At 40.3% G+C, this 18978-nt stretch overlaps 1 protein-coding gene across 3 annotated transcripts in view; it reads right to left on the bottom strand.

Moving 5' to 3' along the window:
* Positions 1-18978, bottom strand: part of SIDT1 (SID1 transmembrane family member 1) — a 164125-nt gene that overhangs the window by 16058 nt on the left and 129089 nt on the right. For 2 of the 3 annotated variants that reach the window (XM_043994831.1, XM_043994829.1), the window contains 7 exons: positions 18706-18829; positions 18412-18529; positions 15199-15335; positions 9891-9999; positions 7356-7370; positions 2545-2624; positions 366-412 (listed from right to left, as the gene is read on the bottom strand). In XM_043994831.1, the coding sequence (XP_043850766.1) occupies positions 366-412; positions 2545-2624; positions 7356-7370; positions 9891-9999; positions 15199-15335; positions 18412-18529; positions 18706-18829 (630 nt within the window). The remainder of the gene's footprint in view (positions 1-365; positions 413-2544; positions 2625-7355; positions 7371-9890; positions 10000-15198; positions 15336-18411; positions 18530-18705; positions 18830-18978) is intronic. The other variant, XM_043994830.1, reaches the window with a different exon arrangement.

The following is an 18978-nucleotide window of genomic DNA, read 5'->3' as shown; positions in this document are numbered from 1 at the left end:
AGTTTCACTAAGTTCAGAGACTTATCACCAAAGGCTTGGCCACTGGGTAATATATTCTTTGGCCACAGCAACTCATGATAAGATAGAAAGTCGAGACCTACAGTGATAGAAGAAATGCCTACACCAGCTAAATCATGGTTCTTTGAAATATTTCCCTTATGTCTCTAGAACAATGGCATTGATTAGAGCATGAGCTGGGTATACCAGAATACTCAGCTCATCCTCCATCAAGCCAGCATAGACCTGTCCTTTCCTGCTTAATTTCAGTTTCCTTAATAGAGTCAGAGTCCCAACAGTTCTGTCCGCAAAGCTTAATGTCACAACAATCAGCAATAAGAAAACCACGGTGCTCTCCAACTACTTACAAGGACCAGTTAACAAGATTCCCAACAATGAGCAGCACCATTCTGTCCTGGGGGGATGGAAAAGGACATCAGATCAGTTCATTATCATTCTGTTTTTATCCCTACCATAAGGAAAGCAAAGCTGTAAGAAAAGTATCTCTGGTTACAGGCATTAGACAAGTAAGCAGATCCTTCCCAAGATTCTCAAGGTGACATCTCTGACACTGGGGAAGACTGAGTTTGATAGCCTCTGTTAGACCAAACAGAGATGATTTGCATCAGTGAAGATGAAAATATGGTCAAGAAACAAAACTCAAGCAGTGACTAGGGAGGTGGCTGGTGTGGCCCCCTGCAGCTTCCTTGTTATTGTGTGATGGGTGATGGGTATCTAAAATGGTACTAAATTCTCCAGCTGCCATCACTATTATGTAACAGTAAACTGTACAGCATGGAGACTTTCCTGAGAACTTATTAAATGGACCTCAGAATACATCTGAAGTATTTAAAGATCATTTTCCTTTGTCTGGACCTGTGATTTCATTGGCATGGGGAGTCCTGGAGAAAGTGTTCATCTATTGTGTAAGTGCTTTACAAATAGACTATCAAAAAGGCATCAGGGACTTGGAGGGATTCGGTGGTTTTTTGATCATCACCCAGCTAATGTGTGTTAAAGGCAGGACTTCAACATCCTGACTCTCAGGCCAGCTTTGTGTCTACCATTACATTCTGCCTCTCTAGAGAGCACTATATGCTCCAGAATACGCTTAACTGTTTTCTAATTTCATGGTGGCCCTTTCAGTCACTTGTATTTTGGATGTTGGCTCTAGGTCTTGGCAGCATCTTATAGTCAGAGCAAATTTGCTTGGCTAATTCTTCCTTCTCAGTTTAGTCTTTTGTGTGTGTGGGAAGGGAGGGAGACTGAGAGGCCTCATAACACTCTGGATATTTATTAAAATGTAAGTTTTATTGATACCTTTTGTTTTTATACCACAGTCATTTCTAAATATCCCTGTCCCCAACTCCTGCCAAATGTGCCCTCCCTTAAAACAGAAAAATAGTTAAGCAAACTCAATCAACACGGTGGCTTATGGCTGACAGTAGATGCAACGTTTAGCATTTGCAATTCTTCATCTCTCTAGCAAAGGTCATTTCCTGAAACTTTGACCTGTCACCAGATGATCTTGGATCTAAGTGCTTTTGTTCTTGTTGTTGGTGTTGTTTGTTTGTTTTGCAAGGCAATGGGGGTTAAGTGACTTGCCCAGCGTCACACAGCCAGTACGTGTCAAGTGTCTGAGGCCGGATTTGAACTCAGGAACTCCTGAATCCAGGGCCAGTGCTTTATCCACTGCGCCACCTAGCCGCCCTGGATCTAAGTGCTTTTTAAAGCTGTTAAGCACGATACAAATGCAAGGGATGATGATCTTCATGGCCACTCATTTATGGCTTACAGAAGTAATTCTTCCTTCCTTTCCCCCAACCCCTGGAGGTAACAACATTTCAATTAAAGGAGATGCTTTTCATTTTGATTTGAGTTTTCCCCTCTTGTGCTCTACAGCCTTTACTATCTTTTACTCCAAAAGATGAAGGTTTGTGAACTTTGTGGGCCACCTCAGATTCTTTTGGGAAGCAGGCAGGGTACAAATCATAAATGAACCAAATCTCAAGATGCCTGCAAGTCTTTTTGATGCTCTTTTCCTTATTCCTCCCCTAAAAGCAAACACCAGTCTCAATTGCTCTGCTTGTGTCCTCTTTTTTGGTCCTAAAATTTTGTGCACAGATCCTGTGAAATCCAGCAGAATTTCAGACCCTGAACTGTCATTATTAGATGGTAAGCTCCTTGAGGGCAGGGGCTCTTTTGGCTTTTCTTTGTATCCCAAAACTTGGCACAGTCTCTGGCACACAAGAGGAGCTAAATAAATGCTTATTGCTTAGACTTGACTTGTCAAGTCCTTATTTGATTGGCTTAAAAATAACAACAAACAACAACAATAAAAAGCATGAGGAAAAAGCTATAGGCAATAAGCCCTGACTATTGCTCAGTTACCCAGTTGCTGGGACCTCAGCCTCCCTGGGTCCTCTATAGCTGTATAACATCAGAAACCTTTCATGACTACACGGACCTTCTCTCCTTCCCTCTCTTCAGGTGGTTGATGCTATACTTGCTGGTGTTAAGTCCAGGGGGCATGGAGACTCCACCTACCATGTACAGCGGTCGGCTACACTGGTGGAAACAGTCAGTGTAGAATACCATTGCAATCCGGCGGAAAATTCCCAAATCTGCTAACGACAAGAGGACGCGCAAAGAGTCACTGTCCAAAAGTAGCACTTGCTCAGGCAATGAGTTATGACCCCCAACGGCAGAGCTGATGGTGGAGAACCTTTCTACCAGGCACAGGCTTAGGGAATGTTTTAGATTGTGTAGGTTCTGTGAGGAAAAGGTGACATCTTCCTTATACGATATCAGAAACAGCACCATGCCCACAGCAGGGATTTCAGAGAGCTTGGTTAAAATAAAACACCTAGTCACTGGGCTGGTGTGGCATAGAGCAAGGCCGCCCCTTAGATAAGACAAATCAGAGCATCATATATTGTGCAGCATAAAAGACCAAAGAGAAGAGAGGGGAATTTCCTTTATCAGCTATCACTTGCAAACAGGAGGTAGCCAAGGCACAAGATGGCCTGTCCAGCTGTTTCCTTTATGCTGACTCCACGTCATTTTTAGTTTACTTTAGCTGGTGGTCTTTTAATTGCAGGAAGGGGATGGGGAACCTTCTCCCTTAATCCATAAACCTGGCCTTGTTCTCATGCCAATCTTTAAAAAGTACTTTTCCCTTAGTTGGCATAGGAGATATTTTAACCTATATTTCTTACAGCGGTCATTGTTCTTGGTAAGAGTTTACTCACATAAGTGTAGAAAACTCTACAGATCATGTAGAAAAAACCTAAACTTACTAGACAACTGGTTTTAATTGAAAACAGGTTTTGTAGTTTCATAGACTTAGATGGGCAGCTAGGTGGTGCAGTAGATAGGGTGCCAGGTCTGAAGTCAGGAAGACTCTTCTTTGAGTTTAAATCTGACCTCAGAAATTTACTAGCTGTGTGACCTTGTTTGCCTCTGTTTCCTCATCTGTAATATAAGCTGAAGAAGAAAATGGGCAAACCACTTCAGTATCTTTGCCAAGAAAACCCCAAATAGGGTCATGAAGAATCAGACACCGCTAAAATGACTGAACAACAATAGACTTAGAGCCTAATGGGACCTACAAAGTTATCTTGTCTAATCTCATTTTACAGAAGAAGAAACCGAGGCCCAGAGAGCACACACAGGAAAATAGAAGAGGCTAAGATTTGAACCCAGATCCTCTGACTCCAATTCTAGTGCTTTCCCCCTTGGATCTTATGCTTGAGGTTAAAAGAAAGAGGGAGTATAGGCAAAGAAAGATAAAGTCTGATGTAGAAGGAAAAAGATGGAAAGAAGGGGAAAAAACTGGAAAGACATGGGAACTTGTATGTACCCACTTGGTCTGACAGGGTGTCCCAGCCCTTAAGCTACCTCCTGGGGAATCTTCAAATTTGAGATCTTGGACACAGACCTTCTAGAGGAAGAATTTTTAAAATCTTTCTTTCTTTCTTTCTTTCTTTCTTTCTTTCTTTCTTTCTTTCTTTCTTTCTTTCTTTCTTTCTTTCTTTCTTTCTTTCTTTCTTTCTTTCCTCCTTCCTTCCTTCCTTCCTTCCTTCCTTCCTTCCTTCCTTCCTTCCTTCCTTCCTTCCTTCCTTCCTTCCTTCCTTCCTTCCTTCCTTCCTTCCTTCCTTCCTTCCTTCCTTCCTTTCTTTCTTTCTTTCTTTCTTTCTTTCTTTCTTTCTTTCTTTCTTTCTTTCTTTCTTTCTTTCTTTCTTTCTTTCTTTCTTTTCTTTTTGGGTGAGGCAATTGGGGTTAAGTGACTTCCCCAGAGTCACACAGCTAGTAAGTGTCAAGTGTCTGAGGTCATATTTGAACTCAAGTCCTCCTGACTCCACGGCTGGTGCTCTATCCACTGCGCCACCTAGCTGCCCCTAGAGGAAGACTTTAACAGCATCATGCTTCTTAAAGGAGTAAGGGCACCTCTAACTGACCCTTGCGGGTGAAGACTAAGACTATGAGGCGGTGGATGAACAGGGAATCTGGACCTCACTGCCCTTCTCCATTACTGTGGGTTACTCAGGAATTGCAGGTCCAATGAGATGGGGATTGCTTGTGTATCCCCCGTGGGGTGTCTGTCTTCCATGAAGTGTTTAGCCCATAGGGTGATGGGAGGACTATGTAGGACTCTGTGGGGAAGGATTCGTTGCCACATCAAAGGGTTATCCTGATAGCATTCCTAGGGCACAGCAAAACAGAGATGGAACTTTGGGTCCTGAGCTGCTGTGGCAGTAGCACCTAGAGCAGCGTGGTTATCGGTGACTCAGGGCAGTTGATCTCTAGGAGGTGCTGATGTGGTGAGTGCCTCATATGCTTTCAGAATTTGTTCATGGGCTCTGTGATTTCTTTCTCTTTTTCCTCCTGAATTTTCTGTAGGATGAAATAAAGGTATCTTGAGTGCCTTTATGGGAAACCTAGGTCTGTTATTTACATTTGGGAAAGCCCAGACAGAGGCCAAATGTAAGCTATATGGGGTAGCTAGGTAGCACAGTGGATAGAGCACTGACCCTGGAATTAGGAGTACCTGAGTTCAAATTTTACCTCAGACACTTACTAGCTATATGATTCTGGGCAAGTCACTTCACCCTAACACAGCTAGTAAGCATTTGAGGCCAGATTTGAACTCGGGGAAGATGAGTCTTCCTGACTCCAGGCCCAGCTTTGTATCTACCACGCCACGTAGCTGCCCTTGCAGAGCTAGAGAAAGTATTAATTATAAGGCTGGATGGGAATAAAACTCTGTTCTACTAGAAAATTTGTCAATTTAGTTGACTGAACCAATTTGGCCAGAGATTGAATTCAAATGCTAAGTTTGGTTCCTTGGCATAGCTTCCCCACAGCTGACTGAAATGGCCTTATTTTCTCATTTCCAATCATTTTATTGGCATCATATGGACCAGAGCCATCTCTAGAGGATCATGCTGGGACCAAACAGCTAAAGTATCCAGGAGATGCAGATCAGAAGTGGATGGGAAATAGAGTTTGCCAACTAGGATAAAAAAAAAAAAAGACTTGAGGGACCATAACTCAAGAATGGCCTTGGTGTAGATAATGATAACATCTGGCTGCTTGGAATGTTATACAGCAGAGTAAACAGGCCTTCACCCAAGCTTGGTGCACTGTTGATGGAGCAGCTTAAGGTGTGACAGGATTGGTAGAGGGGATGTGCCTGTGTGATGGTAGAGTGGGTGTAGGAGCTCTAGTTGAGAGGACATTTGTAGCAACAGGTTCACTTTGAGACTGACCCCAGATATCTGGATAGAGGGAGCCAAGATCCTCACACATCCCTGATTTCCATCTGGCCTTTCTAGAAACTTTGAAGAATGTCCCCTTGGGTAAGTCTTGGTTTGGGCTGAGATCTCATCTTTCAGCAAAGAGTTCATTTGCTCTTCTTTGTTTTTGGTGTATTATAATCTGTAGAACTTTTCCATTTTTTGTTGGCTATCTGCTTGGATAAATGACTTTAGTCTCCATTAGCTAGTTCTGATGGTCTTTTGTGGGACCTGCATTTGGTGGAAAGGAGCCAAGCTGGTGGGTGTTAAGTATGAGGCACTCCTCACCCCTTAAGAATGTTCGGGTTATGGTGGGGCGGCTAGGTGGCGCAGTGGATAAAGCACCGGCCCTGGATTCAGGAGTACCTGAGTTCAAATCCGTCCTCAGACACTTGACACTTACTAGCTGTGTGACCCTGGGCAAGTCACTTAACCCCCATTGCCCCGCAAAAAAAAAAAAAAAAAAGAATGTTCAGGTTAGTAACTTTTTGTTCTGAACCAAAAGCATATTCCTAGACCAGCAATAGGAGACAGATAGATATCATTGTAGTCCAGTAAACTTTTCAGGGAATGGAAGAAAGAACAATCAGCCTCACTGCTGTTCTCAGGCTCCTCTTAAGGCAGGAATCACAGTCTCTTTTGGAAAGGAGTGGGCGATATTCCAGAGCTATCCATTCAATGTCTCTTTTGGGGGGGGGCGGATGGGGCAATGAGGGTTAAGTGACTTGCCCAGGGTCACACAGCTAGTAAATGTCAAGTGTCTGATGCTGGATTTGAACTCAGGTCCTCTTGAATCCAGGTCTGGTGCTTTATCCACTGTGCCACCTAACTGCCCCCGCCATTCAATGCCTCTTTAAAGCTCTTGCCCCAAATCTGCCCCTCATGCATCTCTGCAGCCTAGCCTTAGCATTCAACACTGATCCAGAGCTGCATTTAAGCAGCAGCATGCAAAATGCATCAGACTTGGGTCAAATCCCAAGTATATTAACACTAATGAGCAACAGCATGGTGTGATGGAAAGCGCATTGGATTTGGTGGTGGAGCACCTCCATAACCTTGGATAAGTAATATTTCACCGCTAGGTTTCAGTTTCCTCATTTGTAAAATGATCCGGTTGGGCTATATGATTTGCAAGGTTTCTTCTACCTCTAAATCTGTGATCCTATAAAAGTGGTCTTTGGAATGAAAACAAGAATAGCAGAACAAACACAGAAGTGGTACACACAGCACACCTCAGGCTCAGTACTGTCCTTTCAGCAACAGTTTCTCTCTGTCTCTCTGTCTCTCTCTTTTCTCTCCTTTTCTCTCTCCTTTTTCCCCCTTCCTCTCTCCCTCTCTCTCCTTCTCTCTCTCCCCCTCTCTCCCCACTTCTCTCTCCTTCTCTCTCTCCCTCCCTCCTTCCATTTCTGTCTGTCTGTCTCAAGTGCACTAGGCAGATATTCATCCCCACCAAACCCACCCCAAAGTGCATTCAAAAACATTGATAATGGCAAAAGCAGGGACACTTTTATTACAAATGTTTTCTAAGAACCCCAAGAAGAGAGAACATCTTATCATTACCTGTGTCAGACACATCTGAATCAGGGGGAAGCAGTTGAGGAAAGAAAAAAATGGTTTGTAAGAGTGTGTCCAGGTTGACACATTGGACTACATAAAGCACTCAGAGTTTGTTGCTTCCTTGGAATGAATAAAGACCTGTCTCCCAGTTCTCTCATTTATATAAACTCAAATGATACATATGTTCTCACGAGTGGTCCTTGCAGTCCATTGCCAATGCAATATGTTGGTTGTGAATGAAGAGACCTAGTGGTACTTTCCATGGAAGGCCACACATCTTCATGTCCCATTTAAGAAACTTCCAACCTATTATTTTCTCTGTCCTTATGCTCTGCTTGTTCACATTTTGAGTACCTACCCAGAGGGTTTTCAAGGGACAGAACATAAAGCTAAGTAAGTTACAAAATAAGGCAGGAGGCTAGATTTGCCTAATAACTATGACCCAATCAACCTCTTTTTGGCCTTGGACTGAATTCAGATGAAGTCAGTGCTGTGCTGCAAGACACTCAGATTTTCCTTTTTACACTTTTCCAAATCTTTATCCATTTGGGAAAACCCCGTGATAATAAAAGTGAGTAATATTTGGCCAAACGGGGTGTGGTCCTGATATAAGTAGTTCCATTGCACCCTATATTAAAGGGTGGGGGAATTCACTTGTACAGGAGTACACATGAGACAAAGGTGCCTGCCACATAACAAAATGTCTTGGAGGTGAGAATTGGGAAACAGATCAGCTCCCTGCCTAAATGGTTTGGATCTATCCCAGCAAACAGGTTGACTATATACCAAGTACCTCCAGTGACAACATCAACCTCTGAGGGACAGCTTTGTAGGTGAGATGGAGATTAAAGTTAAAGGCTGTCTGTATGCTGGCTGGGGACAAAATTACTTAATTTAAGCAATTGATTCTTTTGATTGAATAGGGGTTTCTGTAGGGAACAGAACCACTGACACAAAACCTGTTTCCTAAGCTTGATTCTCAGGGCTTTAAAGCAGTGGTCTGCAAAGAGAGAGCTGTGAACTACTTACCAGAGTGTGGTGCAAACCATGAGTAGGCCTTATTTCCAATGAAAGTATACAACCACCTTTATCCATTATTGTGAGTAACTTCCCTACAGTCTTAAGCTGGCCACCCATAGTGGTGTAAATTCCAACCCTCCCTCCCCTTCTGTGTCCAGTATTGGCCTCTCAGTGTGCACTACCACCTAGGCACCCAAAGCAAGTGTGCAGATGTTTATTGGGAAAATCCTTACAATATGCCTACCCTGCCCCTCATTTTACCTTGTGGCTACAGTAGGAATCTGTGGATTGGACAAGGATCTGTATTCAAAGGCAGATAGTGTCATATCTCACCTGGCTTTTTTATTTTTGGTGGGGAAAAAGTGAGCCACACAAGATGGACAGACTTAGATGGGCTTCAATCTGGATCACAGACTTTATTATGTCATTTTTCTCTCTAAACTCCCCTCCCCTCCCCTCCAAAGTTCTCTATTTCTGTCAAGGGCACTACTTATCCTTCCATTATCTTGGGTTCTCAAACTCTTTCTTATCCTTGCCTCCTCACTCCACTGAAATTGCTCACTTCAAAATTACCAGTGATTTCTTAACTACTAAATCTGATGGCCTTTTCTCAGTCCTCTTCCTTCCTAACCTCTCTGTAGCCTCCAAGACTACTGAGCACCCCGGCCTCCTGGATCTTTGATTGCTTCTTTCTAAGTAGCTGAGAATTATATAAGTGTGCCACCTATAAAAGCTCTCATATCTGTAGACTTAAGAAACACAGAAATATCGTTTTCTAAAATGCCTAAATTTTTTTCCAAATGAAAACATTCAGTGGATTCTGAACCCATTTGTTAAAAATATAAAAATGCAACACCATCTGATTAGTTGCAAAGAATAAACTGGGAAAATGGAAATTTATTAGTTGAACTTCAGTAAAAATCTGTGCATAATTGATGGATGGGATTGAAATGAGTATTGTGATTTATTAAGTCAGCTGACAATGCATTTCTTGGGATCTATGTGTCTCATGAAGTCCCTTTTTAAACTATGACAACCATTAAAATCAAGTATAAAATAAACTGAACTTAGAACTAGCCTTCAAATGTACATAATGAATAGTAGAGCAGTACATGTATATAATGCATGTAGAATACAAATAAGCAAATATATATATGCAAATGGGCACATACATCTACATATAGGTTTATATGTATATATTTGTGTATACATAGATATACACGCATAAAAATTTTTACTAAAAAGGATGTACCATCAAAAAAATTGGGAGACCACTGATTTAAAGAAGAACTGATAAAATTCAAATACACTTGTGAAATATAAACATCCATGTGTAACAGAAAGCCACCATCTTGATGCCCCAAATCCTGAAGAGGATATAAGCTATCATATTACAAGACAGGGCTAGTTCATTGAATTTGTTAATTAGTTCCAATTATGCTTTCACTTGGTATAAATGAATGAGGTGTCAGATAAATGGAAACATTCATTTCTGTAGGAAAGAGAGAAATGACTTACCTATTTTGAAGCGACCCATGTAGTAGATCTGTGTGCTAAGAGCAAGGGATGCCAGAATGTGGATTGCAGAGAAAATAACCCAGAACCATATGTCATTTTTTCCAAACAACTGTAAATGAAAAGGGAAGTCATCTCTATCTGAGTTTCAGGTTTTTCCCAAAGAAGCCAATCAGAACTCTTTGACCCCTTGAGATGCCCCCACTTTAGACTGCAAAGAGGTCTCTGACAGGGAAAAAAAGGCCCTTAAAATAGTAAAATATTTGTAATAGCACATTTTGTGACAGTAAACAACTGAAATCAAGGTAGATTACCATCAATTAAGAAATGGCTAAATAAAGTATGATATTTGAATGCGATAGAATGCTGTGGTACCATGTTGTTGGTGAGTCATTTCAGTCATGGCTGACTCTTTCTGACTCCATTTTGGGGTTTTCTTTGCTAAGATACTAGAGAGGTTTGCCATTTCCTTCTCCAGCTCATTTTCCAGATCAGGAACTGAGGCAAACAGGGTTAGTGCCATACCCAGGTTCACACAATTAATAAGTGTCTGAGGCTAGATTTTAACTCATGAAGATAGATCTTCCTGAAGCCCAATGCTCTATCCACTGCACCACCCAGCTGCCCTGCTATGGGACAGTAAGGAACTGAAAACATGAGGAATTCTGAGAAACTTTGGCTGATGTTTGAATGAGCTGAAACAAGTTAGTATAACTAGGGTTACTACACAATGGCTCCAATATTCAAGACATCTGTGATCTCATCAATTTCAATATTCCCTACAATGGTGCCAATTAAAACCCATCCATACCTGCCCACACTGTGTGACTCTTTTACACATGCTCCCACACGTTTGCCACATGGGGTTCATCCAATGTATTGAAGGCTTTCTCTTCTTCTTTCCTCTTTCTTTTTTCTTCTTCTTCTTTTCTTCTTCTTTTTTTGGGTGGGGCAATGAGGGTTAAGTGATTTGCCCAGGGTCACACAGCTAGCTGCCCCTAAAGGCTTACTCCTAACAGCATGAAGATACCAGTGTATATCTCTGGTTGTCTAGCTGTCATATCTTGCTCTCACCATATGACCAAACCATATTCTTTTTCTATCACAGAATTCCCTGATGATATATTTTATGTTGTTTATTCTAAATCAAAGCTTTGAAAAATAAAATCATAAACTAAAAATAAGCACAGTGGGAGCTTATATTCTCTACATCTTTTAGTCAGCTGTGTGATGGTAAACATGTGGTCCACTGTAGAATATTATTTGCAAAAATCTGCTTGTTCTTATCAATATCCTCATTGAGGATGTTCTTGATGTGGTAGGGGCATGAGTCTCATTACAATTTTGTATAGATAGGAAAATAGGTACAGAGATCCACAGTTGTTAATGTTCTTTGGTTATCTTTTTTGTTGTTGTTGGTATTATTAAAGCGAGAATTTTCCCCCTTCTCCCTTGGTATCATTTCTACTTTCATACAGTTGACAACAACTACAACTACCATAACAACTTTCATATACTTTGTAAATCAATCCCTTAATTCCCTCAAAATTGTATCACCTCCAGCATGAATCTCCTCTATATATGTTCTGATTTGGTTTATTTCCCCATCTTGTTATCTTTAGTGTGGTTTCTACTTCACTTTTTTTTTTTGTGGGGTAATGAGGGTTATGTGACTTTCCCAGGGTCACATAGCTATTAAGTGTTAAGTGTCTGAGACCGGATTTGAACTCAGGTCCTTCTGAATCCAGGGCTGGTGCTTTATCCACTGCCCCACCTAGCTGTCCCCATCTATTTCACTTGTAATATGATATTAAAATCCAACTGTAGTCATTATACTTGATGGTGAAACCTGTTATGAAACCTTTGTATTTTTTCAATTTCTCTCTTTTTTTTTAATTGTCTTCCTTTCCTTTTCATCCTTAAATGCCCTTAAGATGGTGTTACTTAGTTGGGTCTCTTGCCAGGCTTTCTCTTAACTGATTTACTCTCCACTACTTTTCTCTGCTCTTTCTTTGCTCTTTGAAGCAATACTGCTTAAAAACTTCCATCATCCTTCCTTAAAAGATTTGCAAACAAGTTTATCTTCTGAAACCAGGTTGCTTTTGGCTGCCATCTCTCTTCTTGGCAAACGGCTCAAATGTTTTCAGACTAAGCTGATTTTTAGGATGTTTTGATTCTCCTTGTTATGGCACTTGATTTATGTCAGTTAAACTTCTGCATAAAATTATTTTAATTGGAATCAGTGTCTTTGATACTATCCATTATCCATTTCTGGTATCGCTTACTTGTTTAAATAAGTCAGGTTGGAGTTGTTTCAATTGCATATCATATCTTCTAATCATCATTGTTTCTTCTAGCTCTATTTTAATTCTGATATTTTCTCTAACAAGATGGTGATTTGGCTGTACAAAGATGGCTGATTTAAGAATGATTCTCACACCAAAAGTGAATGAGTTTTTCCAGTCTGTTAAAATATAATCACTTCATATTTATGTTATTTAGTGCTTGTCATATCTAGCACGTACTAATTTTTCTTGAATAAAGTAGTCATGACATAGGGATGTGAAGCTTCTATAAGTCTTTGACCTTTCTCATTCCTTCTTCCTGATCAATGCTTTTTTTTTTTTTTGGTGGAGCAATGAGGGTTAAGTGACTTACCCAGGGTCACACAGCTAGTAAGTGTCAAGTGTCTGAGTCCGGATTTGAACTCAGTTCCTCCTGAATCTAGAGCCGGTGCTTTATCTACTGTGCCACCTAGCTGCCCCCTTGATCAATGCTTTCTGAAATATTTCTCATGCCATCCTTATCTATTCTCACTATTTCAATGAAGATATGAAGTATTAAAGTGCCTATTGACTTAATTTGGAAGTTGTTAACAAGTTTGTAATAGAATCTCTTTAACCGTTCATCCTCTGAAACTGATGTTAGTGTACAAGCTACAATTATAAGCATTGCAATATGAGATGCCTAATAATCCCAGGAAAAAATATTTGTTTGTTGTATTTGGGCAAATGATACAATAAACTCTGTCAATTCCCCCTCCCTGCCCCTTTTCTTTCTCCAAGGAGTACCTAAGAGTCATCATTCCATTTAGTTAAAATTTCCTTCTTTCTTCGGGTTTTATCTTTACTAAGATTTTCAAGATTGATAATACAGCTTCTCGGGGCAGCTAGGTGGCACAGTGGATAAAGCACCAGCCCTGGATTCAGGAGGACTTGAGTTCAAATCTGGCCTCAGACACCTGACACTTACTAGCTGTGTGACCCTGGGCAAGTCACTTAACCCTCATTGCCCCGTAGAAAAAACAAAACAACAACAACAAAAAACTGGTTTTTTTTAAAAAGATAATATAGGGGTGGCTAGGTGGCGCAGTGGATAGAGCACTGGCCCTGGATTCAGGAGGACCTGAGTTCAAATCCGGCCTCAGACACTTAACACTTACTAGCTGTGTGACCGTGGGCAAGTCACTTAACCCCAATTGCCTCATTAAAAAAAAAAAACACAATAAAAAAATAAATAAAAAGATAATATAGCTTCTCCAACATCCTCATCGACAAGCATTTATTAACCTCTTACTGTATGCTCAGTACTGACTGTGCTAAGCAAACATAGATGATAAAACGAAAGGCAAAAACATGGTCCCTGCTCTAAAGGAACTAAAATTTTAATGGGGGACACTACATGCAAACAAATACACACACACACACACACATATAAAATATATACGGGGCAAATGGGAGGTAATCTCAGAGGGAGATGAATTTGGTAGCTGAATGGTTAGTCATTAGATAAGGATCTCACATTTACAATACCAAGAGCTGAGTTAAAATTTATAGCTCTTTTAAAATCAGTGTGATTCTTAGCTCCCTTTGCCTCCTTTTCCATTTTGCTGCAGAAGTAGAAGTGCGTCATGCAGGTCTGAAGGCCATTTTGTATTTGTCTTTGTTTCCTGGGTTTCCATGGCCTAAGAATTCACTACGAAGTGACCAGTCAACTGGTGATGAGACTCTGTCTTTAGCTAGGTTACTCCTTAGAAAACAGATTTAGTCTATCGGCAGAAGCTTTTATAACATGGTAGAACCTTCTAGAGCTTACTCTTTGCTGGCATAGCCTTTGAGAACCCAGGGTCACCTCCAAGCGAAAAAGAGGCATGGGATTCAGACTTTGTGGATGACCAGAATAATATGAATGAAAACAAAACTAAGAGGTGTCATGACTATTTCCTGTATGATCTTGGCCAAGTCACTTAAACATTCATTGACCAGTTTCAGTCCTGGAGACCAGAGGATGAGATACTTTCGTCCTCTCCGGAAAAAGGTAGAACACTATGGAGTGCAGACTGTGACAAGCTGAGAGAATGCTGGGAGAAGTCATTGTTTTTGCCAATTGATTTTGTTGGAATGACTTTTTTTTTTTTTAATAAGGCTTGGGTTCCATACATTGGGAAAGAAATAACTAGTGTAAAAAACAAAAAAGCACCAATAAAACTTTAGAAGAAGGTCATGGAGCAGAGAATGGATAAACTTATCCAGTGACCACCAAATCAGGGTCTCACAGATGCAGAGCTACAAGGAAACCTGAGCTTTGAGATGTAGGCCACAACACTTCTGAGTGGCCTTGAGTAAATTCTCTTAACTCCTGTGCTTTTCCTTTCAATCTGTAAAATAAAGAAAATAATCCTGTTCCTCTCATTTGTAAAGGATATGTTGAGGACAAAATTAGAACTCTAACACAATAAAGTCAATTAACCTTGTTTCCTCACTTTCCTCATTTGTAAAATGAGCTGGAGAAGGAAATTGCAAACCATTCCAGTATCTTTGCCAAGAAAACCCCAAATGGGGTCATGGAGAATCCCACATGACAGAATCTTGGAGACTTGTACAAAGCTTAAAAGCAGGTTGATGATGACTCTTAGGGTGACTTAGGGATCATTGAATGGCAAAAAAGTAGAAATAACATTGGATTTAGGCTTAAAAACAAAACTGTCCTACTTCCTTCCAGTGTGACCTTGGTGAGATCATTTAACTCCTCTGGGCCTAAATTTCTTCATCTATAAAAAGGAGTTGGGCAAGATGATCTCTAAGATACTTTTCAACCATAAATCTGTGATCTGTCTAGTACAACTCTCTTATTTTACAGTTGAGGAAACTGAAGTCCAGAAAGATAAATGACTTGACTAAAGTAATACATCTTCTGATTAGAGTCGGAATTAGAATTCCTGGTCCAGTTCCTCTGATCTGTGTGCAAATCTCCATTTCACCCTGGTCCTAATGATCCCCCTTTTCCAAAAATGAGATAAAAGCAGACATACCACTCCAAGGACAGTAAGACAGATGACCACAGCAAAAGATGCATAGGCAGAATAGGCACTGGCATTGATGTCAGGGTGGCGGGTCTGATAGAGCTTCAGCATGCAGAGTCCCGCAATCATGTACATGAAGGAGGTGTCTGGGGAAACAAAGCGAGGCAGACAGTACTTATTCACACAGTGACTTATCTTCTGACTTCTTTCTTCATTACTCGCCTACCTCTGGGTTGCCTCTCCCTTAGACCCCCTTGGGCACCACCTGGCATCTTCATGGTATGCTTTGGCTTATCAGAGGTACCGTCTGCCCCATCCCCACTTCTGTCTTCCTGACTGATCCTTATATTTCAAATGATACTTCCTTCTCCATCATAACTTATTCTTTTCTCTGGTCCAACAAAAAATTCCCAATTCCTTTAGGGGGCACATCTCAGCTAAACTAATTCACAATGAAATAAGAATAATTTGTCATGCCCATTTAATACTATTTCTCTCCAGGTATGTTTTCATTTATTTTTAATTAATTTTTTCACTCCTATCATTGGAAAATAGAGAAAAAAAAACCATTAAAAACAAATTTCAGCATTGGCCATGTCCAGAATATATATGTATTTCAACATGCACACTGAGTCTATCATCTCTATGTTCAGATGTGGGCAGCATGTTTCATCATGAGTTCTGGAATCATGGTTGGTCATTATGTTGATCAGAGTTCTTAAGTCTTTCAAAGTTTTAAGTCTTTACTTCTCTCTACATCCTTTCATACAAATCTTCCCAGGTTTCTTTGAAACTATCCCTTTCATTATTTCTTACAGCACGATAGTATTCCATCTGATTAATATCCCATAATTTATTCAGCCATTCCCCAATTGATGGATACCCTCTAGGTTTCTAATTCTTCGCTACCCTAAAAAGAGCCGTTATAAATGTTTTTGTAAGGGCAGCTACGTGGTGCAGTGGATAAAGCACTGGTCCTGGATTCAGGAGAACCTGAGTTCAAATCCAGCCTCAGACACGTGACACTAGCTGTGTGACCCTGGGCAAGTCACTTAACCCTCATTGCCTCGCCCCCCCCCCCAAAATTGTTTTTTGTATACATGGGTCCTTTTCCTCTTTCTTTGATTTCTTTGGGTATAAACCTAGTAGTGGTTTCACATAAAATGGTATGCACAGATTAATAACTTTTTGGGCATAGTTCCAAATTGCTTTCCAGAATGGCTGGACCAACTCATAGTTCTACTAATAGTACATTAATGTACCTATCTTCCTGTAGTATTTATCCTATTTCTTTTTTGTCAACTTTACCAACTTGATGGATGTGTGGTGAAAACTTGGAGTTGTTTTAATTTGTACTTCTCTATTAGTGATTTAGAGTATTTTTTGTATGACTATTATAGTTTGGAATTCTATTTGCATTTAAAATGAGTTTTTATTAATCTAAAAGAATGAATCTCTAATAGTTAAATTTCAGGCAGGATATGAAAGTGAAATGAATTTCAGGTGGTATGTGGGAGATATTTTGGGAGTTCAGGGTTCTTCTTGGCATTTCTTTAAATCCCATCCAGAGGCTATTACCCACATATAAGGCCAACCATATGCCAAAGGGGTGGGTAGTAACTTATAGAAATGGTAGAGAAATTTCATAGTACTTCTGGTTAACACCCAGATCATGGCCAAGGACCAAATCATTAATCCTACTTCCATCATACAGCCCTTTAAAGTTTAAAGGTAACTTTTTCAAGGTACTTCCTGATTCATACCCTGGCTTCTATCCTAGCATTTAATTCATGCTAATGAACCAGAAGAGTCAATTAGCAGAACCCACAGTATTTGTTTAGTGCTCTCTCAGAGGATGCAAATAGAGACTAGGAGAAACAGCTACACAGAACAAGGATGCTCCTTTAGTATTTGTTTTTAGGTTCTTTCATCATTGAAGAAACAGAATTAAATCTTTTGGCAGATCCATGATTTTATTGGTGGGTTTGACCTCCACAGATGCAGACTACAGTTCCCCCAGAGCTACTCAAACCATGTAATTCTTGTTTGTGACTTTTTTTTTTTTTTGGTGAGACAATTGGGGTTAAGTGACTTGCCCAGGGTCACACAGCTAGTAAGTGTCAAGTGTCTGAGGCCAGATGTGAACTCAGGTCCTCCTGAATCCAGGGCTGGTGCTTCATCCACTGCGCCACCTACCCGCCCCTTGTTTGTGACTTTTGATAGAGGATATTCTAAATGTCAATCAATCAACATTTATTAAGCACCTACTATATACCAGGCACTGTGACAATGTGCTAGAATTCTTTCTGTGTCTCTTTTAATATTTCATGGATTGACCAGTATAGCACTTGTACTGTGTATCTGTTATCCCATATTCTCACAGAAGGGTCAACTTCCTTTCCAGGTCATATTTGCCTTTGATGATAACCTTTTTTTTGTGGGGCAATGAGGGTTAAGTCACACAGCTAGTAAGTGTCAAGTGTTTGAGGCTGGATTTGAACTCAGGTCCTCCGGAATCCAGGGCTGGTGCTTTATCCACTGTACCACCTAGCTGTCCCAATGATAACTTTTATGGCACCTCTCACTTATAGGTCTTCAAGGGTAATATTCTGCTTACACCCACCATGTATCTTTTGATTTCCCTTTAGTTCACCTACAATTTTTATTCTTCTGAGATCAAGATATTCCAGGGTGTGCAGTTACATGGCATCACTGGGAAAATAGTGTTGTTAAGAAGATGCAGCTTGGGGATTGGCCATCCAAAGAAATGAATGATTTCTGAAATGTGAGCCAGTTTAATATCTACTTTAATTCTTGGCTAAGATGTATGTATGTATATATGTATATATATATATATATCCATACACATATGTATTTGTGTGTGTGTGTGTGAGTGTATCTTTTTTATGGGTTACCTGTCACTGGAATTATGAAATGCAGTTAATCCATTTGGTCCATCAATACATATGTATATATATTTAGATATGCATGTATGTATACCCACATATAAATACCCATATGTAAATATATACATATATCTGAATATATGTATACATATGCACTGATGGACCAAATGGATTAACTTCATTTCATAATTCCAGTGACAGGTAACCCATAAAAAAGACATTATTTTTTAAAAAGTGATTCTAGTGCTCCTTTTCATGGTCCTATGCTAGCTTTCCTAGAATTACATTTTATGTAGTTGTTACAAATTCTGATTACCAAATTGGAAGTTGGAGTAATTAGGGCAGACATGGTAGCAAGCACTGAGTACTCCTTCCATCATCAGAGCGATGCCCATAGCGTAGAAAAGACCAAAGTGTTTGGGAATCCCATACTCCTAAAAGAAGAGAAATGTGGTCAAGAGAAAAATACTCATAATCACTGATCTGTCTATATTCATTCCACACTGTAATGGGTCTATAAAACATGATGTTCTTCCTTTAGCCATTCCCTATCCTTGATCTTTTGATCCTCCCAACCAGCCCAACTCCAATTTAGGCATTGGCCCATTACCATTGCAAAGATGTCTTTAGCTTCCAGTGATCTTCGGTGCAGGATGTCCCTGCGCAAGACTATGAGGAGGAAGAGGAAGCCCAGAAGTACATGACCAAGGTTACTGAGGATGTTGTTGAAGGCACTATGGGGAAGAGGAAGTATTAATACAAATCCAAGGAATTTAGTGAATGAATGAATGAATGAATGAATGAATGAATGACTAATTCCAGCCTTTTACTGGGGTTGGAGAGCTTCACGGGAACTTAGAAACCACCAAGAACCAATCCCTCA

This window comes from Dromiciops gliroides, chromosome 3, assembly GCF_019393635.1.
Source record: "Dromiciops gliroides isolate mDroGli1 chromosome 3, mDroGli1.pri, whole genome shotgun sequence".
Classification (NCBI taxonomy): Eukaryota; Metazoa; Chordata; class Mammalia; order Microbiotheria; family Microbiotheriidae; genus Dromiciops; species Dromiciops gliroides.
Note: the sequence above shows the minus strand (reverse complement) of the source record. Positions and strands in the feature narration are given on the sequence as shown.